The 23,700-nt window shown below is 38.4% G+C and overlaps 1 protein-coding gene across 1 annotated transcript in view; it reads right to left on the reverse strand.

Annotated features, from left to right (window-relative positions):
- The window catches only part of POF1B (POF1B actin binding protein), a 118,597-nt gene that overhangs the window by 16,295 nt on the left and 78,602 nt on the right, over window positions 1-23,700 (reverse strand). Inside the window, exons 6-7 of the mRNA XM_047075802.1 lie at window positions 13,441-13,468; window positions 10,544-10,618 (exon numbers count right to left, since the gene is read on the reverse strand). Coding sequence (XP_046931758.1) covers window positions 10,544-10,618; window positions 13,441-13,468 — 103 coding nt within the window. The remainder of the gene's footprint in view (window positions 1-10,543; window positions 10,619-13,440; window positions 13,469-23,700) is intronic.

The following is a 23,700-nucleotide window of genomic DNA, read 5'->3' on the forward strand; positions in this document are numbered from 1 at the left end:
GCAATGTCAGTGGCGGCCAACTGGGGAACAGTTATGAGGCACTTCTCTACATCCAAACCACAGTGAAATCAGTGGGGGCTTAGTAGAGAACCACAATTTCTACCCTGGCCTAGGAGGAACAAGGAGTTCCTCCCCTGATAAGTGCCAACAGAGGCTGAGTGGGGAACCTGGACATCCACCCACAGCTGATAGTAACAGGCAGTTCTCCCATGTCCTCTGTTGTTTCAGTTTAAAGGAAGCCTACTATGTGGATCTTGAGAAATTTAACAGAAGACCATGGGGGAGGTGAAGGGGAAAAAAACTTACAGAGAGGGAGGGAGGCAAACCATAAAAGACTCTTAAATACTGAGAACAAGCTGGGGGTTGATGGGGGTAGGGAGAGGGGAAAGTAGGTAATGGGCATTGAGGAGGGCACTTGTGGGATGAGCACTGAGTGTTGTATGGAAACCAATTTGACAATAAATTATATTAAAAATAATAAAAAATAAAGGAAGCCTACTAAAACAGAAGATATGAATAAGATTCAGAGTCATAACATAATATTCAAAATGTCCAGATTTCAATTTAAAAACTCACTAGTCATTCTAAGAACCAGGAAAATTTTAGCTTGATAAGAAAAACAATTAACAGATACCAACATCAAGATAACAGAAACGTTAGACTTGTCTGACAAGGATTTTAAAGCAGTCATTATAAACATACTTTAATAAAAATTTACAAACAGACTTAAAACAAAAATAAAGTCTCAGCAACAAAACAGAAAATCTCAGAAAAGAAATAGAAGGTATAAAGAATAACTAAACAGTAATTTTAGAATTATAAAACTCAATAACTAAAAAAATAAACAAAAACCTTAACGGATGGACTAAAAAGCAAAATGGAAACAACAGAGCAAAGAATCAGGTAGAAAAATAAAAACGTACTTAATCACAACATCAGAGAAAAAATAGATTGGAAAATAATTGAACAGAGGCTCAGAGACCTGTGGGAGTATAAGACATATCTTATATACATGTCATAAGAATCCTCAAAGGAAAGAAAAAAGAGGGGGGAGTTGAAAAAGTATTCGAAGAAATAAAGGCTGTAAACTTCTCCAAATTAGCAAAAATCGTAAATATAAGTTCAAGAAGTTGGGCAAATTCCAAATAGGATAAATCCAAAGAAATCCAAAGAAACTTCTTAGAACTAAAGATAAATTTTAAATCTTTAAACCAGCAAGAGAAACTTAACTATTGGTAATAACAACTCAAATGACAGCACATTTTTCATCAGAAATCCTAATGGCCAGAGGGAAATAGCACACCATTTTTGAAGTGCTGAAAGAAAAGAACTGTCAACTACAAATTCTGTATCTAATGAAAATATCCTTTAAGAATTAAGAGGGAATCACAAAATTAGGAGATGAAGAAAACTGAAAAAAATTTGTCACTAACAGACCTACCCTAAAAACTGGCTGAAGGAAGTTCTCTGAAGAGAAAGAAGATGATGATGGAATTTGGAACATCAAAAAGGAAGAAATAACATCTTAAGTAATAATGTGAGTAAACAGAGTAGGTTTGCCTTCTTTTGCATTTTCTAAATTATACTTGGTGGTTGAAGCATAATTATAACACTGTATGATGTGGATCTCAATGCATGATGAGAAAATATTTAAGACAATTATGTTATAAATGTGGAGAGTAAAGAGAGATAAAGGAAGCAAACTTTTCTATAATTCACTGAAACTGACAAATTGTTGACAACAATAACTAGGATAAATTATGGATACATAATGTAATTCTTAGAGCAACCACTAAAAAGGCTATACTAAAAGATATAATCAAAAGAATCAGAGATAAATAAAAATTAAGTTATAAAACATGTTCAGCTAATCCACAGGAAAGCAAGACAAAGAAAACAGGAAACAAAAAAGCAGAACAAACAGAAAACAAAAAATAAAAATAGGAAATATAGCCCTAACGTTTAAATAATTGCAACGTGGTCTAAATACACCAATCAAAAGACAGAGATTTACAGAGTGTGAAAAAACCTTGACCCAACTACGTGTTTTCTACAAGAATTTAACTTCAAATATAACGAAAATTTAAAAATATATAATGAAAGTAAAAAGTTGGGGAAAAAAGATATACCATGCAAACATTAATCAAAAGAAAACAAGAGTGTTATGTTGATATTAGATAAAAATGACTTCAGAGCAAAGAAAATTACCAGAAATAGAGAGGGACCATTACATAATGATAAAAGGGTCAATTCGCCAAGAATACATGGTAAATCCTAAATGTTTATGCACCAAACAACAGAGGTGCAAAATGTATAGTACTTCAAAAACTGATAGAACTGAAAGAAAAAAGACAAGCTCACAGTTATAACTGAAGATTTCTATATGCCTCTCTCAGCAAATGGTAAGAACTACTTGGCAGAAAATGAGCAAAAATAAATAAGAACTCAACAACCCCGTCAATCAAAGTATCTAACCCTTTCATGTACCCATGGAATATACACCAAGATATACAATATCCTTGACCATAAAACAAAACTTAACCATTTCAAAACAATTAATTTCATATGGAATATATTTTCTGGGCACAGTGGAATCAAACTAAAAATCAATACCAGAAAGAGAACAGGAAAATCTCTCAACATTCTGAAAGTAAATAATATACTTCAAAATAATCCACAAGTCAATGCAGAAGTCTAAAGGTAGCTAAAAAGAACATAAAGCTGACAGAAAATAAAAATATATATCATAATTTGTGGGACACAGCTAAAGCCATGCTGAGAGGCTGTTTATAGCACTAAATGCTTACATTAGAGAACACAAAAGGTCTCAAATCAATAATCTAACTTTCTATATCAAGAAACTAGACAAAGAAGAGAAAAACAAATCAAAAACAAGCAAAAGAAGGAAATATATAGACAGGGGCAAAAATTAGTGGAAGTATAAACAGGAAAACAATAAAGAAGATCAATAAAACTAAAGTCTAGTTTTATGAAAAAAATGATAAAATTGATAAACCTCTGGCAAGACTGACAAAGAAAAAAAAGGAGAAGACACAAATTACTAGTATCAAGAATTAAGTAGGGGATAGTAATACAGACCCTGCAGACATCAAGATAATAAGGGAATACTATGAACAACTATACACTATAAATTTGACAATTTAGACAAAATAGACTACTTCATTGGAAAATACAAGTTACCACAACACACCCAATATGAAATAGATCATTTGAATAGACCTATAACTATTAAGGATTTGAATTTAGAATTTTTTAAACTCCCCAGAAAACAAATCTCCAGGCCCACATATTCTTACTGAATGATTCTACTAAATGTTTAAAGAATTAATACAGAGTCTATATAGTCTCTTCTAGAAAGTAGACAATGATGAAACACGCCCCAATTCATTTTATGCAGCTAGTATTATCCTGATAGCAAAACCAAAGGGAACACAAGAAAACTATAGACCAATGTTTCTCATGAACTTAGATGCAAAAATCCTCCAAAAGAGTTTTTCAAAGAAATAGGTCTTGAATTCACTTTCAATAGACATCCGACCACCAGAGATAATATCAAGAATGCCTCCAAGATTCAGATTCTGCAGAGCATATGTGTTGTCTATACCACTGTCTCTTTATAATACAGACTGTATGACACATAAATTATTTTATTTTAGTTTCACAAAAATGACATCAGGTCCAATATTTGGATGACCAAAAAAGGTTTAAGAACAAACTTAGAAATTGGCCTCACTTAGACAATGCTAGGTTATCTCTAGAATCCATTCTTGCAAACAGATGTACTCTTTAGCCATATTCTTTTATTTATTTATTTATTTATTTATTTATTTATTTATTTATTTAATTTTATTTATTTATTTATTTATTTTAAATTTATGTGAAATTGGTTTCCATACAAAACCCAGTGCTCATCCCAAAAGGTGCCGTCCTCAATACCCATCACCCACCCTCCCCTCCCTCCCACCCACCATCAGCCCTCACTTTATTCTCAGTTTTTAAGAGTCTCTTATGCTTTGGCTCTCTCCCATTCTAACCTCTTTTTTTTGTTTTTTGTTTTTTCCTTCCCCTCCCCCATGGGTTTCTGTTAAGTTTCTCAGGATCCACATAAGGGTGAAAACATATGGTATCTGTCTTTCTCTATATGGCTTATTTCACTTAGCATCACACTCTCCAGTTCCATCCACGTTGCTACAAAGGGCCATATTTCATTCTTTCTCATTGCCCTGTAGTACTCCATTGTGTATATAAACCACAATTTCTTTATCCATTCATCAGTTGATGGACATTTAGGCTCTTTTCATAATTCGGCTATTGTTGAAAGTGCTGCTATAAACATTGGGGTACAAATGCCTATGTGTCAGCACTCTTGTATCCCTTGGGTAAACTCCTAGCACTGCTACTGCTGGGTCATAGGGTAGGTCTATTTTTAATTTTTTGAGGAACCTCCACACTATTTGCCAGAGTGGCTGCACCAATTTGCATTCCCACCAATAGTGCAAGAGGGTTCCCGTTTCTCCACATCCTCTCCAGCATCTATAATCTCCTGATTTGTTCATTTTGGCCACTCTGACTGCCGTGAGGTGATATCTGAGTGTGGTCTTGATTTGTTTTTCCCTGATGAGGAGCGACGTTGAGCATCTTTTCATGTGCCTGTTGGCCATCTGGATGTCTTCTTTAGAGAAGTGTCTGTTCATGTTTTCTGCCCATTTCTTCACTGGGTTATTTGTTTTTCGGGTGTGGAGTTTGGGGAGCTCTTTATAGGTTTTGGATACTAGCCCTTTGTCCAATATGTCATTTGCAAATATTTTTTTCCCATTCCACTGGTTGCCTTTTAGTTTTGTTGGTTGTTTCCTTTGATGTACAGAAGCTTTTTATCTTCATAAGGTCCCAGTAGTTCATTTTTGCTTTTAATTCCCTTGCCTTTGGGGATGTGTCAAGGAAGATACTGCTACGGCTGAGGTCAGAGAGGTTTTTTACTGCTTTCTCCTCTAGGGTTTTGATCATTTCCTGTCTCACATTCAGGTCCTTTATCCATTTTGAGTTTATTTTTGTGAATGGTGTGAGAAAGTGGTCTAGTTTCAACCTTCTGCATGTTGCTGTCCAGTTCTCCCAGCACCATTTGTTAAAAAGACTGTCTTTTTTCCATTGGATGTTCTTTCCTGCTTTGTCAAAGATGAGTTGGCCATATGTTTGTGGGTCTAGGTCTGGGGTTTCAATTCTATTCCATTGGTCTATGTGTCTGTTTTTGTGCCAATACCATGCTGTCTTGATGATGACAGCTTTGTAGTAGAGGCTAAAGTCTGGGATTGTGATGCCTCCTGTTTTGGTCTTCTTCTTCAAAATTACTTTGGCTATTCGGGCCTTTTGTGGTTCCATATGAATTTTAGGATTGCTTGTTCTAGCTTTGAGAAGAATGCTGGTGCAATTTTGATTGGGACTGTATTGAATGTGTAGATAGCTTTGGGTAGTATTGACATTTTGACAATATTTATTCTTCCAATACATGAGCAGGGAATGGTTTTCCATTTCTTTATATCTTCTTCAATTTCCTTCATAAGCTTTCTATAGTTTTTAGCATACAGATATTTTACATCTTTGGTTAGATTTATTCCTAGGTATTTTATGCTTCTTGGTGCAATTGTGAATGGGATCAGTGTCTTTATTTGTCTTTCTGTTGCTTCATTATTAGTGTATAAGAATGCAACTAATTTCTGTGCATTGATTTTGTATCCTGCAACTTTGCTAAATTCATGTATCAGTTCTAGCAGACTTTTGGTGGAGTCTATCGGATTTTCCATGTATATCATGTCATCTGCAAAAAGTGAAAGCTTGACTTCATCTTTGCCAATTTTGATGCCTTTGATTTCCTTTTGTTTTCTGATTGCTGATGCTAGAACTTCCAACACTATGTTAAACAACAGCAGCGAGAGTGGACATCCATGTCGTGTTCCTGATCTCAGGGAAAAAGCTCTCAGTTTTTCCCCGTTGAGGATGATGTTAGCTGTGGGCTTTTCATAAATGGTTTTTATGATCTTCAAGTATGTTCCTTCTATCCCGACTTTCTCGAAGGTTTTTATTAAGAAAGGTGGCTGAATTTTGTCAAATGCCTTTTCTGAATCGATTGACAGGATCATATGGTTCTTATCTTTTCTCTTATTAATGTGATGTATTACATTGATTGATTTGCGAATGTTGAACCAGTCCTGCATCCCAGGAATAAATGCCACTTGATCATGGTGAATAATTCTTTTTATATGCATTGAATTAGATTTGCTAGTATCTTATTGAGAATTTTTGCATCCATATTCATCAGGGATATTGGCCTGTAGTTCTCTTTCTTTACTGGGTCTCTGTCTGGTTTAGGAATCAAAGTAATATTGGCTTCATAGAATGAGTCTGGAAGTTTTCCTTCCCTTTCTATTTCTTGGAACATCTTGAGAAGGATAGGTATTATCTCTGCTTTAAACGTCTGGTAGAACTCCCCTGGGAAGCCATCTTGTCCTGGAGTCTTATTTGTTGGGAGATTTTTCATAACTGATTCAATTTCTTCGCTGGTTATGGGTCTGTTCAAGCTTTCTATTTCCTCCTGATTGAGTTTTGGAAGAGTGTGGGTGTTCAGGAATTTGTCCATTTCTTCCAGGTTGTCCAGTTTGTTGGCATATAATTTTTCATAGTATTCCCTGATAATTGCTTGTGTCTCTGAGGGATTGGTTGTAATAATTCCATTTTCATTCATGATTTTGTCTATTTGGGTCATCTCCCTTTTCTTTTTGAGAAATCTGGCTAGAGGTTTATTAATTTTGTTTATTTTTTTAAAAAAACCCTCTTGGTTTCATTGATGTGCTCTACATTTTTTTAAGATTCTATATTGTTTATTTCTGCTCTGATCGTTATTATTTCTCTTCTTCTGCTGGGCTTAGGCTGTCTTTGCTGTTCTGCTTCTAGTTCCTTTAGGTGTGCTGTTAGATTTTGTATTTGGGATTTTTCTTGTTTCTTGAGGTAGGCCTGGATTGCAATGTATTTTCCTCTCAGGACTGCCTTCACTGCATCCCAAAACATTTGGATTGTTGCATTTTCATTTTCGTTTGTTTCCATATATTTTTAAATTTCTTCTCTAATTGCCTGGTTGACCCATTCATTCTTTAGTAGGGTGTTCTTTAACCTCCATGCTTTTGGAGGTTTTCCAGACTTTTTCCTGTGGTTTATTTCAAGCTTCATCGCATTGTGGTCTCAAAGTATACATGGTATGATCTCAATTCTTGTATACTTATGAAGGGCTGTTTTGTGACCCATTATGGATCTATCTCGGAGAATGTTCCATGTGCACTCAAGAAGAAAGTATATTATGTTGCTTTGGGATGCAGAGTTCTAAATATGTCTGTCAAGTCCATCTGATCCAATGTATCATTCAGGGCCCTTGTTTCTTTATTGATCATGTGTCTAGATGATCTATCCATTTCCTTAAGTGGAGTGTTAAAGTCCCCTGCAATTACCACAGTCTTATCAATAATGTTGTTCATGTTTGTGAGTAATTGTTTTATATATTTGGCGGCTCCTATATTCGGTGCATAGACATTTATATTTGTTAGCTCTTCCTGATGGATAGACCCTGTGATTTTTATATAATGCCCTTCTTCATCTCTTGTTACAGCCTTGAATTTAAAGTCTAGTTTGTCTGATATAAGTATGTCTACTCCAGCTTTCTTTTGACTTCCAGTAGCATGATAGTTCTCCATTCCCTCACTTTCAATCTGAAGGTGTCCTCAGGTCTAAAATGAGTCTCTTGTAGACAGCAAATAGATGGGTCTTGTTTTTTAATACATTCTAATACCCTATGTCTTTTGGTTGGCGCATTTAGTCCATTTATGTTCAGTGTTATTATAGAAAGATATGGGTTTAAAAAAAAAAAAAGGGGCGCCTGGGTGGCGCAGTCGGTTGGGCGTCCGACTTCAGCCAGGTCACGATCTCACGGTCCGTGAGTTCGAGCCCCGTGTCGGGCTCTTGGGCTGATGGCTCGGAGCCTGGAGCCTGTTTCCGATTCTGTGTCTCCCTCTCTCTCTGCCCCTCCCCCTTTCATGCTCTGTCTCTCTCTGTCCCAAAAATAAATAAACGTTGAAAAAAAAAATTAAAAAAAAAAAAAAGAAAGATATGGGTTTAGAGTCATTGTGATATCTGTATGTTTTATGTTTGTAGCGATGTCTCTGGTACTTTGTCTCACAGGGTCCCCCTTAGGATCTCTTGTAGGGCTGGTTTAGTGGTGACGAATTCCTTCAGTTTGTGTTTGTTTGGGAAGACCTTTATCTCTCCTTCTATTCTAAATGACAGACTTGCTGGATAAAGGATTCTCGTCTGCATATTTTTTCTGTTCATCACATTGAAGATTTCCTGCCATTCCTTTCTGGCCTGCCAAGTTTCAGTAGACAGATCCGTCAGGCGTCTTGTAGGTCTTCCCTTATCTCTAGATAAGCACGTTTATCTCTAGAGCACGTTTAGAGCTCGTTTAGAGCACGTTTATCTCTAGCTGCTTTCAGAATTTTCTCTTTATCCTTGTATTTTGCCAGTTTAACTATGATATGTCGTGCAGAAGATCGATTCAAGTTACGTCTGAAGGGAGTTCTCTGTGCCTCTTGGATTTCAATGCCTTTTTCCTTCCCCAGATCCGGGAACTTCTCAGCTATGATTTCTTCAAGTACACCTTCAGCACCTTTCCCTCTCTCTTCCTCCTCTGGAATACCAAATATGCGTAGATCATTTCTCTTTAGTTCATCACTTAGTTCTCTAATTTCCTCTCATACTCCTGGGTTTTTTCATCTTTCTTTTTCTCAGCTTCCTCTTTTTCCATAATTTTATCTTCTAGTTCACCTATTGTCTACTCTGCCTCTTCAATCCGAGCCGTGGTTGCCTCCATTTTATTTCGCATTTCATTTATAGCATTTTTTAGCTCCTCCTGACTGTTCCTTAGTCCCTTGATCTCTGTAGCAAGAGATTCTCTGCTGTCCTTTATACTGTTTTCAAGCCCAGCGATTAATTTTATGACTATTTTTCTAAATTCACTTTCTGTTATATTGTTTAAATCATTTTTGATCAGTTCGTTAGCTGTTGTTATTTCCTGGAGATTCTTTTGGAGGGAATTCTTCCATTTCGTCATTTTGGATAGTCCCTGGAGTGGTTCGGAACTGCAGGGCACTTCCCCTGTGCTGTCTGGAATAACTTGCGTTGGTGGGCGGGGCCACAGTCAGACCTGATGTCTGCCCCAGCCCACCGCTGGGGCCACAGTCAGCCACTGGTGTGTACCTTCTCTTCCCCCCTCTCCTAGGTGCGGTATTCACTGTGCGGTGGCGTGGCCCGTTTGGGCTACTTTCACACTGTCAGGCTTGTGGTGCTGGGGATCTGGCGTATTAGCTGGAGTGGATTGGCAAGGTGCACAGGGTGGGAGGGGCAGGCTCAGCTAGCTTATCCTTTGGTGATCCACTTCAGGAAGGGCCCTGCGGCAATGGGAGGGAGTCAGACCCGCCAATGGAGGGATGGATCTGCAGAAGCACAGCATTGGGTGTTTGCGCGGTGCAAGCAAGTTCCCTGGCAGGAACTGGTTCCCTTTGGGATTTTGGTTGGAGGATGGGTGAGGGAGATGGCTCTGGCAAGCACCCTTGTTCCCCGCCAAGCTGAGCTCTGTTGTCCGGGGCTCAACAAATCTCCCTCCCGTTGTCCTGCTATCCTCCTGCTCTGCGAGCAGAGCTGTTAATTTATAACCTTCCAGATGTTAAGTCCCGCTTGCTGTCAGAACACACTCTGTCCGGCCCCTCCGGTTTTGCAAGCCAGACTCAGGGGCTCTGCTTGGCCGGTGCGCCGCCCCTCCCCCCACCGGCTCCCTCCCGCCAATCCGTGTAGCATGTACCACCTCTTTGCCCTTCCTACCCTCTTCAGTGGGCCTCCCGTCTGCGCTTGGCTCCAGAGAATCCATTCTGCTAGTCTTCTGGTGGTTTTCTGGGTTATTTAGGCAGGTGTAGGTGGAATCTAAGTGATCAGCAGGACGCGGTGAGCCCAGCGTCCTCCTACACCGCCGTCTTCCCGACCAATCCCTCCAAATGAGAATCTAACCATATTCTTTTAACATCTATCTTCTTCTGTTTCTCATTTCATTGTAGGGAAGTTTACTACTCCAGTAGTCTCTACCCTTCCGTAAATCAGAAAAAGCAAGGCACTGGCCTTTCTCATCTTACTACAAGGATACGGTGGGGAGGGGAAGAATACAAAATGGAAAAGATGAGGACAAAGACTACAAGTTAGAATCAGGTTTTGCTATAGGAGTCAGGAGAGAATAAGGGCATTACTATTTCTATAATGCTTTCCTGAATGCTAATTATTCAATATAAGTGGTATGCAACCCTTTTTTAATCAAAGTATAATCAACTCTTGTAAAACAGGATTTTTATTTAGAACTTTCTGTTCTTAATTAAGGGAAGCATCCTTGGCTAGTGGTTTGTCACTGTTGATTTCACATCCACTCTTGACCCCATCTTACCTGCAGAATATAGCGAATTTGCTGTTTTGTAAACTCTGACAATCCTCTGGGAATCAATGATTCAATGTCTTCTGACTGTAAGAAAAGAGAGGCTTATACATTGAAAAGATACACATGAGTATTGTAATTGTAGGGTCTGCAGTTCACAGACTTTTGTGCAGCAGAGCATATTTTTAGGAACATCAAAAGATTATTTCAGTTTTGGGCAATAGTTGCTACCAACTTCATTTCTACCATGATAGTTCTTACTTTAAAAAAAAAATGATTATAGAGGCACCTGGGTGGCTCAGTCGGTTAAGTGTCCAACTTCTGGTTTCAGCTCAGATCATTATTTCACAGTTTGGTGCGTTCGAGCCCTGCACTGGGATCTGTGCTGACAGGGCAGAGCCTGCTTGGGATTCTCTCTCTCTCTCTGTCTCTCTCTCTCTCATTATCTCTGCCCCTTCCCCACTCATGTTGTTTCTGTCTTTTTCAAAATAAATAAACTTAAACAAATTATTTAAAATTAAAAAAAATGATTATACTACAGACACTATGGAAAGTACCTTGAATTCTAGGCATTTTAGGGAAAAACTTTATGCAACCAATCAGATGTTTCATTTCTACATTTTTTAAGAGTAATTTAAAAAACAAAAAGATGGCCTTTCAAGTCCCATTAAATACTCTCAGTGTATCTTTCAACAACTGGAAGCTTTGATGAGTGGTAAATATGACATTTTAGAGGTTGATTTTTTAAATAATGAAAATTGAGGATTTACATTGAGCTATGATGACTTCTGAAAAAGTAAATGTTGACACAGCAACATTGAAAAGCTTTAACTGATTTTTTTTTTAGTTGAAGCAATGCAAATTTATTATCTAGTAGTTTTGGAGGTTGGAATCAATGGGGCAAAATTAATGTGTCAGCAGAACTGCATTCTTTTGGTGGGCTCTAGGGGAGAATCTATTTCATTGCCTTTTTGTTTCTACAGGCTGCCTGAATTCCTTGGCTGGTGGCCTCATCACTCCCATCTCTGCTTCCATTGGCAGATCTCCTGACTCTGACCTCCTGCCTCCCTGTTTTAAGGACCATTAGTGTTAACATTGGGCCCACCCACATAATCCAGGATAAGTTCCTCACTTTAAGATTCTTAACTTAGTCACATTTGCAAAGTTTATTTTACCATGTTAAGGTAACATATTCAAAAGTTTCAGGGATTAGGGTGTGGACATCTTTGGGGAGCTATTATTCTGTCTTCCACATAATCTTATTGCCCTTCTTCTGAAGCTCATATCCATACAGTTTCCTTCTGTGAGGTCTAGATCCAAGAGAGGGAGATTCTAATAGAGGAAGGGTCTTCTCTTCTACCTGCTCAAGACCCTCTTTGGATGACTAACCAAGAATCCACTTCCTCAGAAGACATCTTTCCCTCTTCCTCAGGGGGTGATTTTTCTCTATGGCTGCTGCAAGACAAGTTAATTAGAATAGCATCCAGTACCTCTGACTTCAGTACCCTTATCCCAAACCATAGAAAGATGATGTCCTTACAAAAAAAAAAAAACAAAAAAACAAAAAACAAAAACAAAAAACAAAAACAGATAGCCAAGGACTGAAGTTAAGACATCACAGCAGATACTTATCTTGCCAAATCCTATGCCCATCCCACCAAGTATCATTGTCTTCTTTTATTTTATTCAAATATAATTAACATACAGTGTTATGTTAGTTTCAGGTGTACAATATAATGATTTAGCAATTCTATAAATTTCTCAGTGCTTATTAAAATAAGTATACTCTTAAGCCCCGTTATTTATTTCAGACATATCCCCACTGACATCCCCTTTTGTGAGAAGCTTCAACTAATTTTAAGTGAAAATCACTGTAATGAATGCAGTATATCAATACATTGCAAATAAAGAAAAAAAATTGGGGCACCTGGGTGGCTCAGTCGGTTAAGCGTCCAACTTTGGCTCAGGTCATGATCTCATGGTTTGTGAGTTCGAGCCCTGTGACGGGCTCTGTGCTGACAGCTCGCAGCCTGGACCCTGCTTTGGATTCTGTGTCTCCTTCTCTCTCTGCCCCTCCCCCACTTGTGTTCTGTCTCTCTCTATTAAAAAATAAATAAATGTAAGCAAAAAATTTTTTATAAAAAAGAAAAAAAACACAAAAGAGGCCACTGTGCTTTTTTATTACATCGAAATCAGTTCTTTCTCTAGCTGATCACTTATTCCATTTGAAGTAATACTTAACAAAATGTGCATATATAATAGAATTAAAAATTGAAAAAAACTTAAGTTGATTTCTGTTTGGCATGGGTCATAAGGTTCAAAATACATTAAAACTAACTTTGCTACTTAGTTAACGTAGGTCTTAATTTTCTAAAGCAGAGAGTATGTGGTAAATGAAATTTTAAATGTTTTGATAAGCAAAGACAAAGTCATAAACAACAGTTGATGAAATATTTTTCACATTAATAATTATTACCTTTATGATTATTACTTTTATAGCCATTAGAAAAATATAAAAAAAAATAACATTTTAATTTATTTTTGAGAGACACAGAGAGATGGAGTGTGAGCAGGGGAAAGGCAGAGAGAGAGGGAGACACAGAATCTGAAACAGGCTACAGGATCTGCATGGTCAGCACAGAGCCCAACCTGGGGCTTGAACCCACCAACTGTAAGATCATGACCTGAACTGAAGTCGGATGCTTCCCCAACTGAGCCACCCAGGTGCCCCATAATTACAAACATATAAATGGTTCTATCATTTTAAAGACAAAATGATCATTATATCTTTCACTAATCTGTGTTTCCAGTCTAATAAAGGTACCAAACTAAAACAGTATTATTGGTGCAAATATCAGAATCTGCTTTGTTATCACCTATATTTGATTTTCAACTATTTTTGCACTTACCTCATCTGTAGACTCAAAGTCCTCTTTGCTGCAAGAATGAAAATAAAAAGATAGACAACCTTAAGAAAATGTATGTATTGATCATATATAAATGCTAGTGTTTCTAATTCTTTTATCTTATGTTTTAATATATCATAATAACAACAATTCAATTTACAATTCAAATAAGAAATTTTAAGCTAACTAAAATGGCACTTATGAAAAATAAAGATAATTTTCCTGAAACTAGTTAATCTACTAAAAATGAACAATATTGATTAGGGAGAGGAAGAGGCCAACATGGCAGAGAAGTGGGGCGATCCAAACTTCCGGCATCTCTCAAAGAAGTGCTGAAGCCAAAGGACTTTGAACCCCCAAGAGTCTGGGAGGAAAAGAGACTGAGTCTAAAAAGGAGTCACTGGAACATCCTCGACGGGCTATAAGTAGGTGATTGAGAAATGGGGGAGATAAAATGGGCCACGTAAGCACAGAGGGGAGGGATCCCCTTTTGTGGAGAGACAAAGGGAAGAGAAACAGTTGCTGGGGAAACATACGACTGTATCTGGACAAAAGATAACCTCGGGCTGGGACTGAGAGCGATACCATCTCTAACTGCGGGGCTTTCTTGGACTGGGGCCAGCTGACCCATTTGCACACCTGGGGAGGAGGAGAGCCAGCCCTGGGTTCGGTGGTAGGTCAGGGGTGCAGTCCACAGTAGAAGAAACCAGTCCCCTCTTTGGAGTGCTGTGGGAAAGGACAAAGCTTGCCTGCCTCTGCCATCCCGGGGTTCAGCGGGGATGTCAGCAATACAGTCTGCAGCAGGAAAAGGTGGTCCTCCCTGAAGTGCTGCGGCATAGACAAAGCCAGCTGGGAGCACATATCAGGCTGCACAGAGAGGCACTTCCTCAGTTGCAGAGCAGACAGAATGGGACTTTGATCCCAGGCTGCACAGAGAGGCACTTCCTTAGTGCCAGAGCAGACAGAATGGGACTTTGAATCCTAGCCAAGCGCTGGTCAGGGGAGTCAGGGGAGCGAGAAGGCCCGCCCCATCTGTGCCTGCTGCACAGTGAGGACGACTCAAATGGAGTCCACCAAGCCCCATGGAGAAGAAGCTGGGGGATCGCCATCCCCCACCCCCCCCCACCCCTGCACCACCAAGGCGAGACCTCAGGGATCTGTCCGGGGCCCATAGTGGAGGCGGAACCAGCCTACACCAAACCACGCCCCTCCATGCCTGGTCACTGAATATCTGCTGGAGCAGGACAGATGCTGTGAAACCAAAGGGCTCTATCATCCAGACCAGTGCTGCTGCAGACCCTGGATTAATTCTCGGACAATTCTTGTTACTTAGATATATATTCCTTTCTTATCTCTTCCCTCCTCTAGGCTGGTTACTCTGGTTGTTGGTTTGTTTAAGCAGACATATTTAATCCATTCTCTTCATACATGTTCTTCACCACCTTCTCTACTTTCCTTTCTCTCTCTTTGGAATAATCAAGCCATAGTTTCTCTGTCTGGGTAATTTTATCTTTTATTTTTCCCCCACCTCCTTCTTTATTTTCTTTCTTTCTCTCTCTCTTGATAAGGCCATTTAGCCTCTCTGCCCAGTCAATGTTTATTTTCTCTTTGTCCCCACCCCTGTCATTTCTCTATTTGTATATGCTCTTCCATCAGCACTGCCTCCACCCTTTTCTTTACTTGTAGCTGGTGTTTCTGCTTTTTTGCTTTTGGATTAGTTTGTTTTATGTGTGTGTGTGTCTGGTCTGTATGTTTGTTTTATTTGTCTGTGTGTTTGCCTGTCTTTGTTTCCTGTTGGTTTTTCTGTTTGTTTTCCTTTCCAGGGCTACTTCAAATAACAACTCAAAGCAGATCTTGTGGAGGGTCCAAAACATCACTACAAGTAGAGAAATAAAATGACCAAAGTCGGGACAACACAGAGCAAGTAACACTCTCCAAAAAAACACCTACTGAAGGGCCAGGTCCTGAACAGTGTATGACCCCCCTTTAATATGAGTGCTCACAGGTACAGAGCACATAAGAAGCTTTTAAAACTCAAAAGGGACAGAAAAGTAGCCAAAATGATGAAATGGAAGAATTCCATGCAAAAGAAAATCCAGGAAGAACTGAAAGCTAAAGAATTGATTTAAACAGATATAAGCAATATAACTGAATAAGAATTTAGAATAATAGTCATAAGATTAATCACTGGGCTTGAAGAAGGCATAGAAGACAGCAGAGAATCTATTACTGCAGAGATTAAGGAACTAAAAATCAGTCACAATGAATTAATAAATGCTACAAATGAGGAGCAAAATAAAATGGAGGCGGCCACAGCACAAATTGAAGAGGCAGAGGGGAGAATAGGTGAATTAGAAGATAAAATTATGGAAAAAGAGGAAGCTGAGAAAAAGAAAGATTAAAAAATCCAGGATCAAGAGGGGCAAATTAGAGAATTAAGTGATGCAATCAACTGGAACAATATCTGTATCATGGGAATTCCAGAAGAAGAAAAGAGAGAGAAAGGGTCTGAAAATGCACTTGAATGAATCATAGGTGAGAACTTCCCTGATCTGGGGAAGGAAAAAGGCAGTGAAATACAAGAGGCACAGAGAAATCCCTTCAGACATAACTTGATTTGATCTTCTGCATGACATATCATAGTGAAACTGGAAAAATACAAGGATAAAGAGAAAATTCTGAAAGCAGCTAGGGATAAACACGCTCTAACTTACAAAAGTAAACCCATAAGAGTAGTGGCAGATCTATCTACTGAAACTTGGCATGCCAGAAAGGAATGGCAGGAAATCTTCAATGTGATGAACAGGAAAAACATGCAGCCGAAAATTCTCTGTCCAGAAGGTCTGTCATTCAGAATAGGAGAGATAAAGGTTTTCCCAAACAAACAAAAACTGAAGGAATTCATCACCACTAAACCAGCCCTACAAGAGATCCTAAGGGGGATTCTGTGAGTGAAATGTTGCAAGGACCACAAAGTACCAGAGACATCACTACAAGCATGAAAGCTACGGACATCACAATGACTAAACCCATATCTTTCAAAAATAACACTGAATGTAAATGGACTAAATGCTCCAATCAAAAGACATACGGTATCAGTATGGATAAAAAGAAGACCCATCTATTTTCTGTCTACAAGAGACTCATTTTAGACCTGAGGACACCTTCAGATTGAAAATGAAGGGATGGAGAACTATCTATCATGCTACTCAAAGTCATAGGCAAGCTGGAGTAGCCATACTTATATCAGACAAACTAGACTTTAAATTAAAGGCTGTAACAAGAGATGAAGAAGGGCACTAGGTAATAATTACAGGATCTATCCATCAGGAAGAACTAACAATTATAAATGTCTATGCACCAAATTCGAAGGCACCCAAATATTTAAAACAATTAATCACAAACATAAGCAATCTTATTGATAAGAATGTGGTAATTGCAGGGGACTTTAATACTCCACTTACAACAATAGACAGATCATCTAGACACAGAATCAGTAAAGAAACAATGGCTTTGAATGATACATTGGACCAGATGGATTTGACAGATATATTTAGAACTCTACATCCCAAAGCAGCAGAATATACTTTCTTCTTGAGTGTACATGGAACATTCTCCAAGATAGATCCATACTGGGTCACAAACGGCCCTCAATAAATATAAAAGAATTGAGATCATACCATGAACACTTTCAGATCACAATGCTATGAAACTTGAAATCAACTGCAGGAAAAGGTCTGGAAAACCTCCAAAGGCATGGAGGTTAAAGAACACCCTACTAAAGAACAAATGGGTCAACCAGGCAATTAGAAAAGAAATTCGAAAATGTACGCAAACAAATTAAAATGAAAAGACAACAATCTAAATGCTTTCGGATGCAGCGAAGGCAGTCCTGAGAGGAAAATACATTGCAACCCAAGCCTATCTCAAGAAACAAGAAAAATCCCAAATACAAAATATAACAGCACACCTAAAGGAAAGAAAAGCAGAACAGGAAAGACACCCCAAAGCCAGCAGAAGAGAAATAATAAAGAACATAGCAGAAATAAACAATATAGAATCAAAAACACACTAGAACAGATCAGTGAAACTAAGAGTTGGCTTTTTGAAAAAATAAACAAAATTAATAAACCTCTAGCCAGGTTTCTCAAAAACAAAAGAGAGAGGACCCAAATAGATAAAATCACAAATGAAAATGGAATTATGACAACCAATTCCTCAGAAATACAGTAATTATCAAGGAATACTATGAAAAATTATATGCTAACAAACTGGACAACCTGTAAGAAATGGACAAATTCCTAAGCACCCACCCACTTCCAAAACTCAAATGGATCATATGGAAATAGAAAATTTGAACAGGTCCATAATTAGTGAAGAAATTGAATCAGTCACCAAAAATCTCTCAACAAATAAGAGTCCTGGCCCAGATGGCTTCACTGGGGAATTCTACCAGACATTTAAAGCAGAGTTAATACCTGTCCTTCTCAAGCTGTTCCAAAAAATAGAAAGGGAAGGAAAAATTACAGACTCATTCTACGAAGCCAGCATTACTTTGATTCCTAAACCAGATAGAGACCCAGCAAAAAAAGAGAACTACAGGCCAATATCCCTGATGAACATGGATGCAAAAATTCTCAACAAGATACTAGCAAAGTGAAGTCAACAGCATATAAAGAGAATTATTCATCATGATCAAGTGGGATTCATTCCTGGGCTGCAGGACTGGTTCAATATTTGGAAATCAATCAATTTGATACATCATATTAATAAAAGAAAATATAAGAACCACATGATCCTGTCAATGGATGCAGAAAAAGCATTTGACAAAATACAGCATCATTTCTTGATGAAAACCCTCAAGAAAGTCAGGATAGAAGGAACATACTTAAACATCATAGAAGCCATTTATGAAAGGCCCACAGATAATATCATCCTCAATGGGAAAAACTGAGAACTTTCCCCCTGGGATCAGGAACATGACAGGGATGTCCACTCTCTGTGATGTCCGCTATGTGTAACATAGTGTTGTAAGTCCTAGTATCAGCAATCAGACAACTAAATGTAAAAAAAGCATCAACATCAGCAAAGATTAAATCAAACTTTCACTTTTTGCAGAGGACATGATACACTACCTGGAAAACCCGACAGACTCCACCAAAAGTCTAATATAATTGATACATAAATTCAGCAAAGTCACAAGGTACAAAATTAATGTACAGAAATTGTTTGCATTTTTATACACCAATAATGAAGCAACAGAAAGAGAAATAAAGAAACTGATCTCATTCACAATTACACCAAGAACCATAAAATACCTAGGAATAAACCTAACCAAAGATTTAAAGGATCTTTATGTTGAAAACTATAGAATGCTTATGAAGGAAATTGAAGAAGAGACAAAGAAATGGAAAAACATTCCGTGCTCATGGATTGGAATAAATATTGTTAAAATGTCAATACTACCCAAAACAGTCTACATCTTCAATACAATCCCAATAAAAATTACACCAGCATTGTTCTCAAAGCAGATCAAACAACCCTAAAATTTGTATGGAACCACAAAGTGCTCGTGTAGCCAAAGTACTATCAAAGAAGAAAACCAAAGCAGGAGGCATCACAATCCCATAGTTTAGACTCTACTATCAACTGTAATCATCAAGACAACATGGTATTGACACAAAAACAGACACATAAACCAATGGAATAGAAAAGAGAACTCAGATTTGGACCCACAAAAGTATGGCCAACTAATCTTTGACAAAGCAAGAAAGAGTATCCAATGGAAAAAAAGACTGTCTCTTTAACAAATGGTGCTGGGACAACTAGACAGCAACATGCAGAAGAATGAAACTAGACTACTTTCTTCTACCATTCACAAAAATAAACTCAAAATGGATGAAAGACCTGAATGTGAGACAGGAAACCATCAAAATCCTAGAGCCAAGAGCAGGAAAATATCTCTTTGAGTGCAGCTGCAGCAATTTCTCAATCAACACATCTCCAAAGGCAAGGGAATTAAAAGCAAAAATGAATTATTGGGACCTCATCAAGACAAAAACTTCGGCACTGCAAAGGAAACAATCAACAAAACTAAAAGGCAACCAACAGAATGGGAAAAGATATTTGCAAATGACATATCAGATAAAGAGCTAGTATCCAAAATCTGTAAAGACCTCACCAAACTCCACACCCGAAAAGCAAATAATCCAGTGAAGAAATGGGCAGAAAACATGAATAGACACTTCTCTAAAGAAGACATCCAGATGGCCAACAGGCACATGAAGAGATGCTCAACATCGCTCCTCATCAGGGAAATACAAATCAAAACCACACTCAGATACCACCTCACGGCAGTCAGAGTGGCTAAAATGAACAAATCAGGAAACTATAGATGCTGGCAAGAATGTGGAGAAATGGGAACCCTCTTGCACTGCTGATGGGAATGCAAACTGGTGCAGCCACTCTGGAAAACAGTGTGGAGGTTCCTCAAAAAATTAAAAATAGAACTACCCTATGACCCAGCAATAGGCTGCTAGGAATTTATCCAAGGGATACAGGAGTGCTGATGCATGGGGGCACTTGTACCCCAATGTTTATAGCAGCACTTTCAACAATAGCCAGATTATGGAAAGAGCCTAAATGTCCATCATCTGATGGATGGATAAAGAGAATGTGCTTTATATATACAATGGAATACTATTTGGCAATGAGAAAGAATGAAATATGGCTATTTGCAGCAACGTGGATGGAGCTGGAATGTATTATGCTAAGTGAAATAAGTCAGGCAGAGGAAGACAGATACCATATGTTTTAACTCATATGTGGATCCTGGGAACCTTAGCAGAAGATCATGGGGGAGGGGAAGGGGAAAAAAAGTTATAGAGAGGGAGGGAGGCAAACCATAAAAGACTCTTAAGGACTGAGAACAAACTGAGGTTTGATGGGGGGTGGGGGAGAGTGGAAAATGGATGTTGGGCATGGAGGAGAGCACTTGGGATGAGCAGTGGGTGTTGTATGAAAAACAATTTGACAATAAATTGTATTTAAATAAAAAATGAACAATATCAAAATAACAAGCCAAAAGAATATACAGAATCAGTTACTTCCATGCACTAGCACTAATCTGTTTAGACTAGATGTAGAAGTCCTTGGTGCTTTGTAATAAATCCTGCCTGAGTGAATGAATAGCAATAATAGTTGTTCTCTCTCTCCACCCACATTTTCTCTTGTATCATTCACTTTCAGTGCTGAGTCCAACTTCTCTGTATAGAGTCTTCAAGTTATTCCATACCCTTTCATCAAAATCAAAACTTGCAATATAAATTCATTCAATCTACACTACAGTATATATGGCAGTGACAAAACCTTACACATGCCTGGATATTTACATAGAGACAGAGCTTTAAGCAACATGACCAAAATTCTAGTGGGATGATATAACTTCCAACATCAAAATGAGGATTTGAGCACCAGGGTTAGAAGACCCTTTGTGAAGCTATGTTAGGTAGGCAAATACCACAAAAGAATTCTTAGTGATTATACCAGTCGGGCACTTGCTTCTTTGGGGAGTGATGAAAGTGGAAAAGGATACAGTTTCAGTGTCAGTGGCAACAGACAGGTCTTTATTTCTGACTACTTGTTTTATCTGTGCTTCATTGAAGAATTCGGCACAAAATATATGGTGAATGTACTTCTCAAACAAAAACATACTACACATGTTCTGACAACAAGGCAGAATATTTTAAAGGTGCTTGTATATTTTAAAGATGCTTGTATAAAATCAGAGGTATATGAGTGACATATTTTTGATATAAAAGAAAAATATATTAGAGATATGTTAGGACATTATCTCCTACCTTTACCTTCTAAGTAACTGCTTATGGTAATATATTGCTTGCAGAGATAAGAAGGTATATTTTAAAGATGCTTGTATAAAATCAGAGGTATATGAGTGACATATTTTTGATATAAAAGAAAAATATATTAGAGATATGTTAGGACATTATCTCCTACCTTTACCTTCTAAGTAACTGCTTATGGTAATATATTGCTTGCAGAGATAAGAAGGTCTCTTACTGTGCAAAACCTCTTGCATATATTTATAAAAATATATATGCTAATGTGGAGGAAGAAAACTGAAGGTTAAATTTACCCAAGGCATGACTACATATTTGCGATCATCTGTATGTATGTATGTGGCATTTCCTATATTGCCCAAAATAGAAATTGTGGGGAAGCCCTAGTAAAATAAATAAATAAAATATTCTGTACTTTTTAAATGTTTTACTAAAGAAACTGCATGCATATACTGGGAGTTACAACAAGTTAAAAATATGAATCAATACTTTAGTCATATTCCATTACTATTAACTGAAATAATCACAGTTATTAATGGACCTTTATGTTAAAAATTCCACTGCCCAAACCAACCTAGTACACATGTCCCTAATCATTTCTTTCTACAGATAAGAAAACAAAACAGAAATAGAGCAATTAACAATCAACAGGACTTAATACTGCATTTTTTTAAAGTAACCAGAATGGTTTAATGAGACAACCTTCTTTAATTCTGACCCTGCATCCACTCATTGCTAAATTGTAACATGGAGAAAGGAGATTAAGTGGGGACAAAAGAAGAGGGAAAGAAAGAAAGAGAGTGGAAACAAAGAGATAAGAGCAGAGAGTTGGAGAGACCAATGTGAATTACACCTCCATCCAGCCTTGGGGAGTGATAGTTGGAATTACAATGGGCAGAAAAAAAACAGGAGCAGGAGAAAGAACAATATGGTTTCAGAGTAGGAGGACCCTAGGTTCCCCTCTTCCCATAAACACAACTAGATAACTATAAAATCATACTAAATACCCCAGAAATTGACCTGAAGAGTGATAAAACAAACTCCACAATTAAACATAGAGAAGAGGTGAACCTGGGTGGCTCAGTCAGTTAAGCATCCAACTTTGGCTCAGGTCACGATCTCATGGTTTGTGAGTTCAAGCCCCATGTCAGGTTCTGTGCTGATGGCTCGGAGCCTTGAGACTGCTTCAGATTCTGTGTCTCTCTCTCTTCCCCTCCCCTGCTTGTTCTCTATGTCTCTCTCTCAAAAATATTAAAAGAAAAAAAAGAAATGTTAAAAAAAAGGAGGGGGGAGAACAGGCCACATCAAAGAAGGTAGGAAGTGCAGATATGTGGTTTAGGGGAGAAATAGATCCTAGGTACTTTGGGGGGAAAACCAGGGTCACAGAGAAGAGACAGAGAGAGATAGAGAAAGAGAGGAAGAGAGAGAAGCACAGAAGGAAACTCTGAAGGAGAATGTTTCCACAAAGCCACTGGCTTGGAAAATGAGAGGGGCAAAATTTAGTCAGAACTTGCAGTCAACAGGGCTTAAAGCCTAGAATTTTAAAGGGTAGCAGGCTTGGCTGGGATAGAGTCCTGAAGGCACTACCCTGCTCACAGAGAGAAGGCAGGCAAACAACAGGGGAGCAGATGGCATGGCAACAAAGATCTGAAGCATGCTTGAGGCAAACAGTGGGGAGATTATTCACTCTTCTCAGAGCAAACTGAAGTCAGCTTTCACAGAGACACCTCTCTGAGAAGAAAGGAGCTGGCTGGCACCACTTCCCACCCTGCTACTCAGCAAAAACACAGTGCCACTTGTAGTAAGCAGTTCAGCAGGGACACAGGCTGCCAAACATTCTTATACCAAGCCCAATCCCTGCACCCCAGGGAGACTGTCCTTCTAAGTCAAAATTAGCTTAATACCAGCATGGCGGGCCCCTCCTCCAGAAGACCGGCACAAACCCTTGCTGACACCACATCTCCTGACCAGAGAGTTCTGCAGGGCCATGGCTCTGGTGGAGTTGGTGTCAGGTCTCATTTCACAAGCACACCAGAGCACACCTAGTTAAAACTCACCATACTCAGGCCAGGGACAAAAATCGGCCCACAGTAGGCAAGGAGAACATCTGCAGATAACTTGCTTGAACGATAGAGCAGTGAAAACACCACAGTAGAGTGCACACAGTACACACCTGAGACACTCCCTGAAGTGCCACGCCCTGAGCACTACATGACCTCTTCTTCATAAAGCTATTACTTTTAGTATCAGTATGCATAACTGGCTTTTCCTACACAGAAAAGAAGGCAGAGACTTACACAAAGTGCTGACAGAAGAATCTGTCCCAAATGAAAGAACAAGATAAGGCCACTAACAAAGATGTAAGCAAAACAGATATAAGTAATCTGTTTGATGGAGAATTTAA

Source organism: Lynx rufus, unplaced genomic scaffold (genome assembly GCF_022079265.1).
Source record: "Lynx rufus isolate CCGP_SWC_20201006 ecotype Redwood Valley unplaced genomic scaffold, mLynRuf1.p SCAF_14, whole genome shotgun sequence".
NCBI lineage: Eukaryota > Metazoa > Chordata > Mammalia > Carnivora > Felidae > Lynx > Lynx rufus.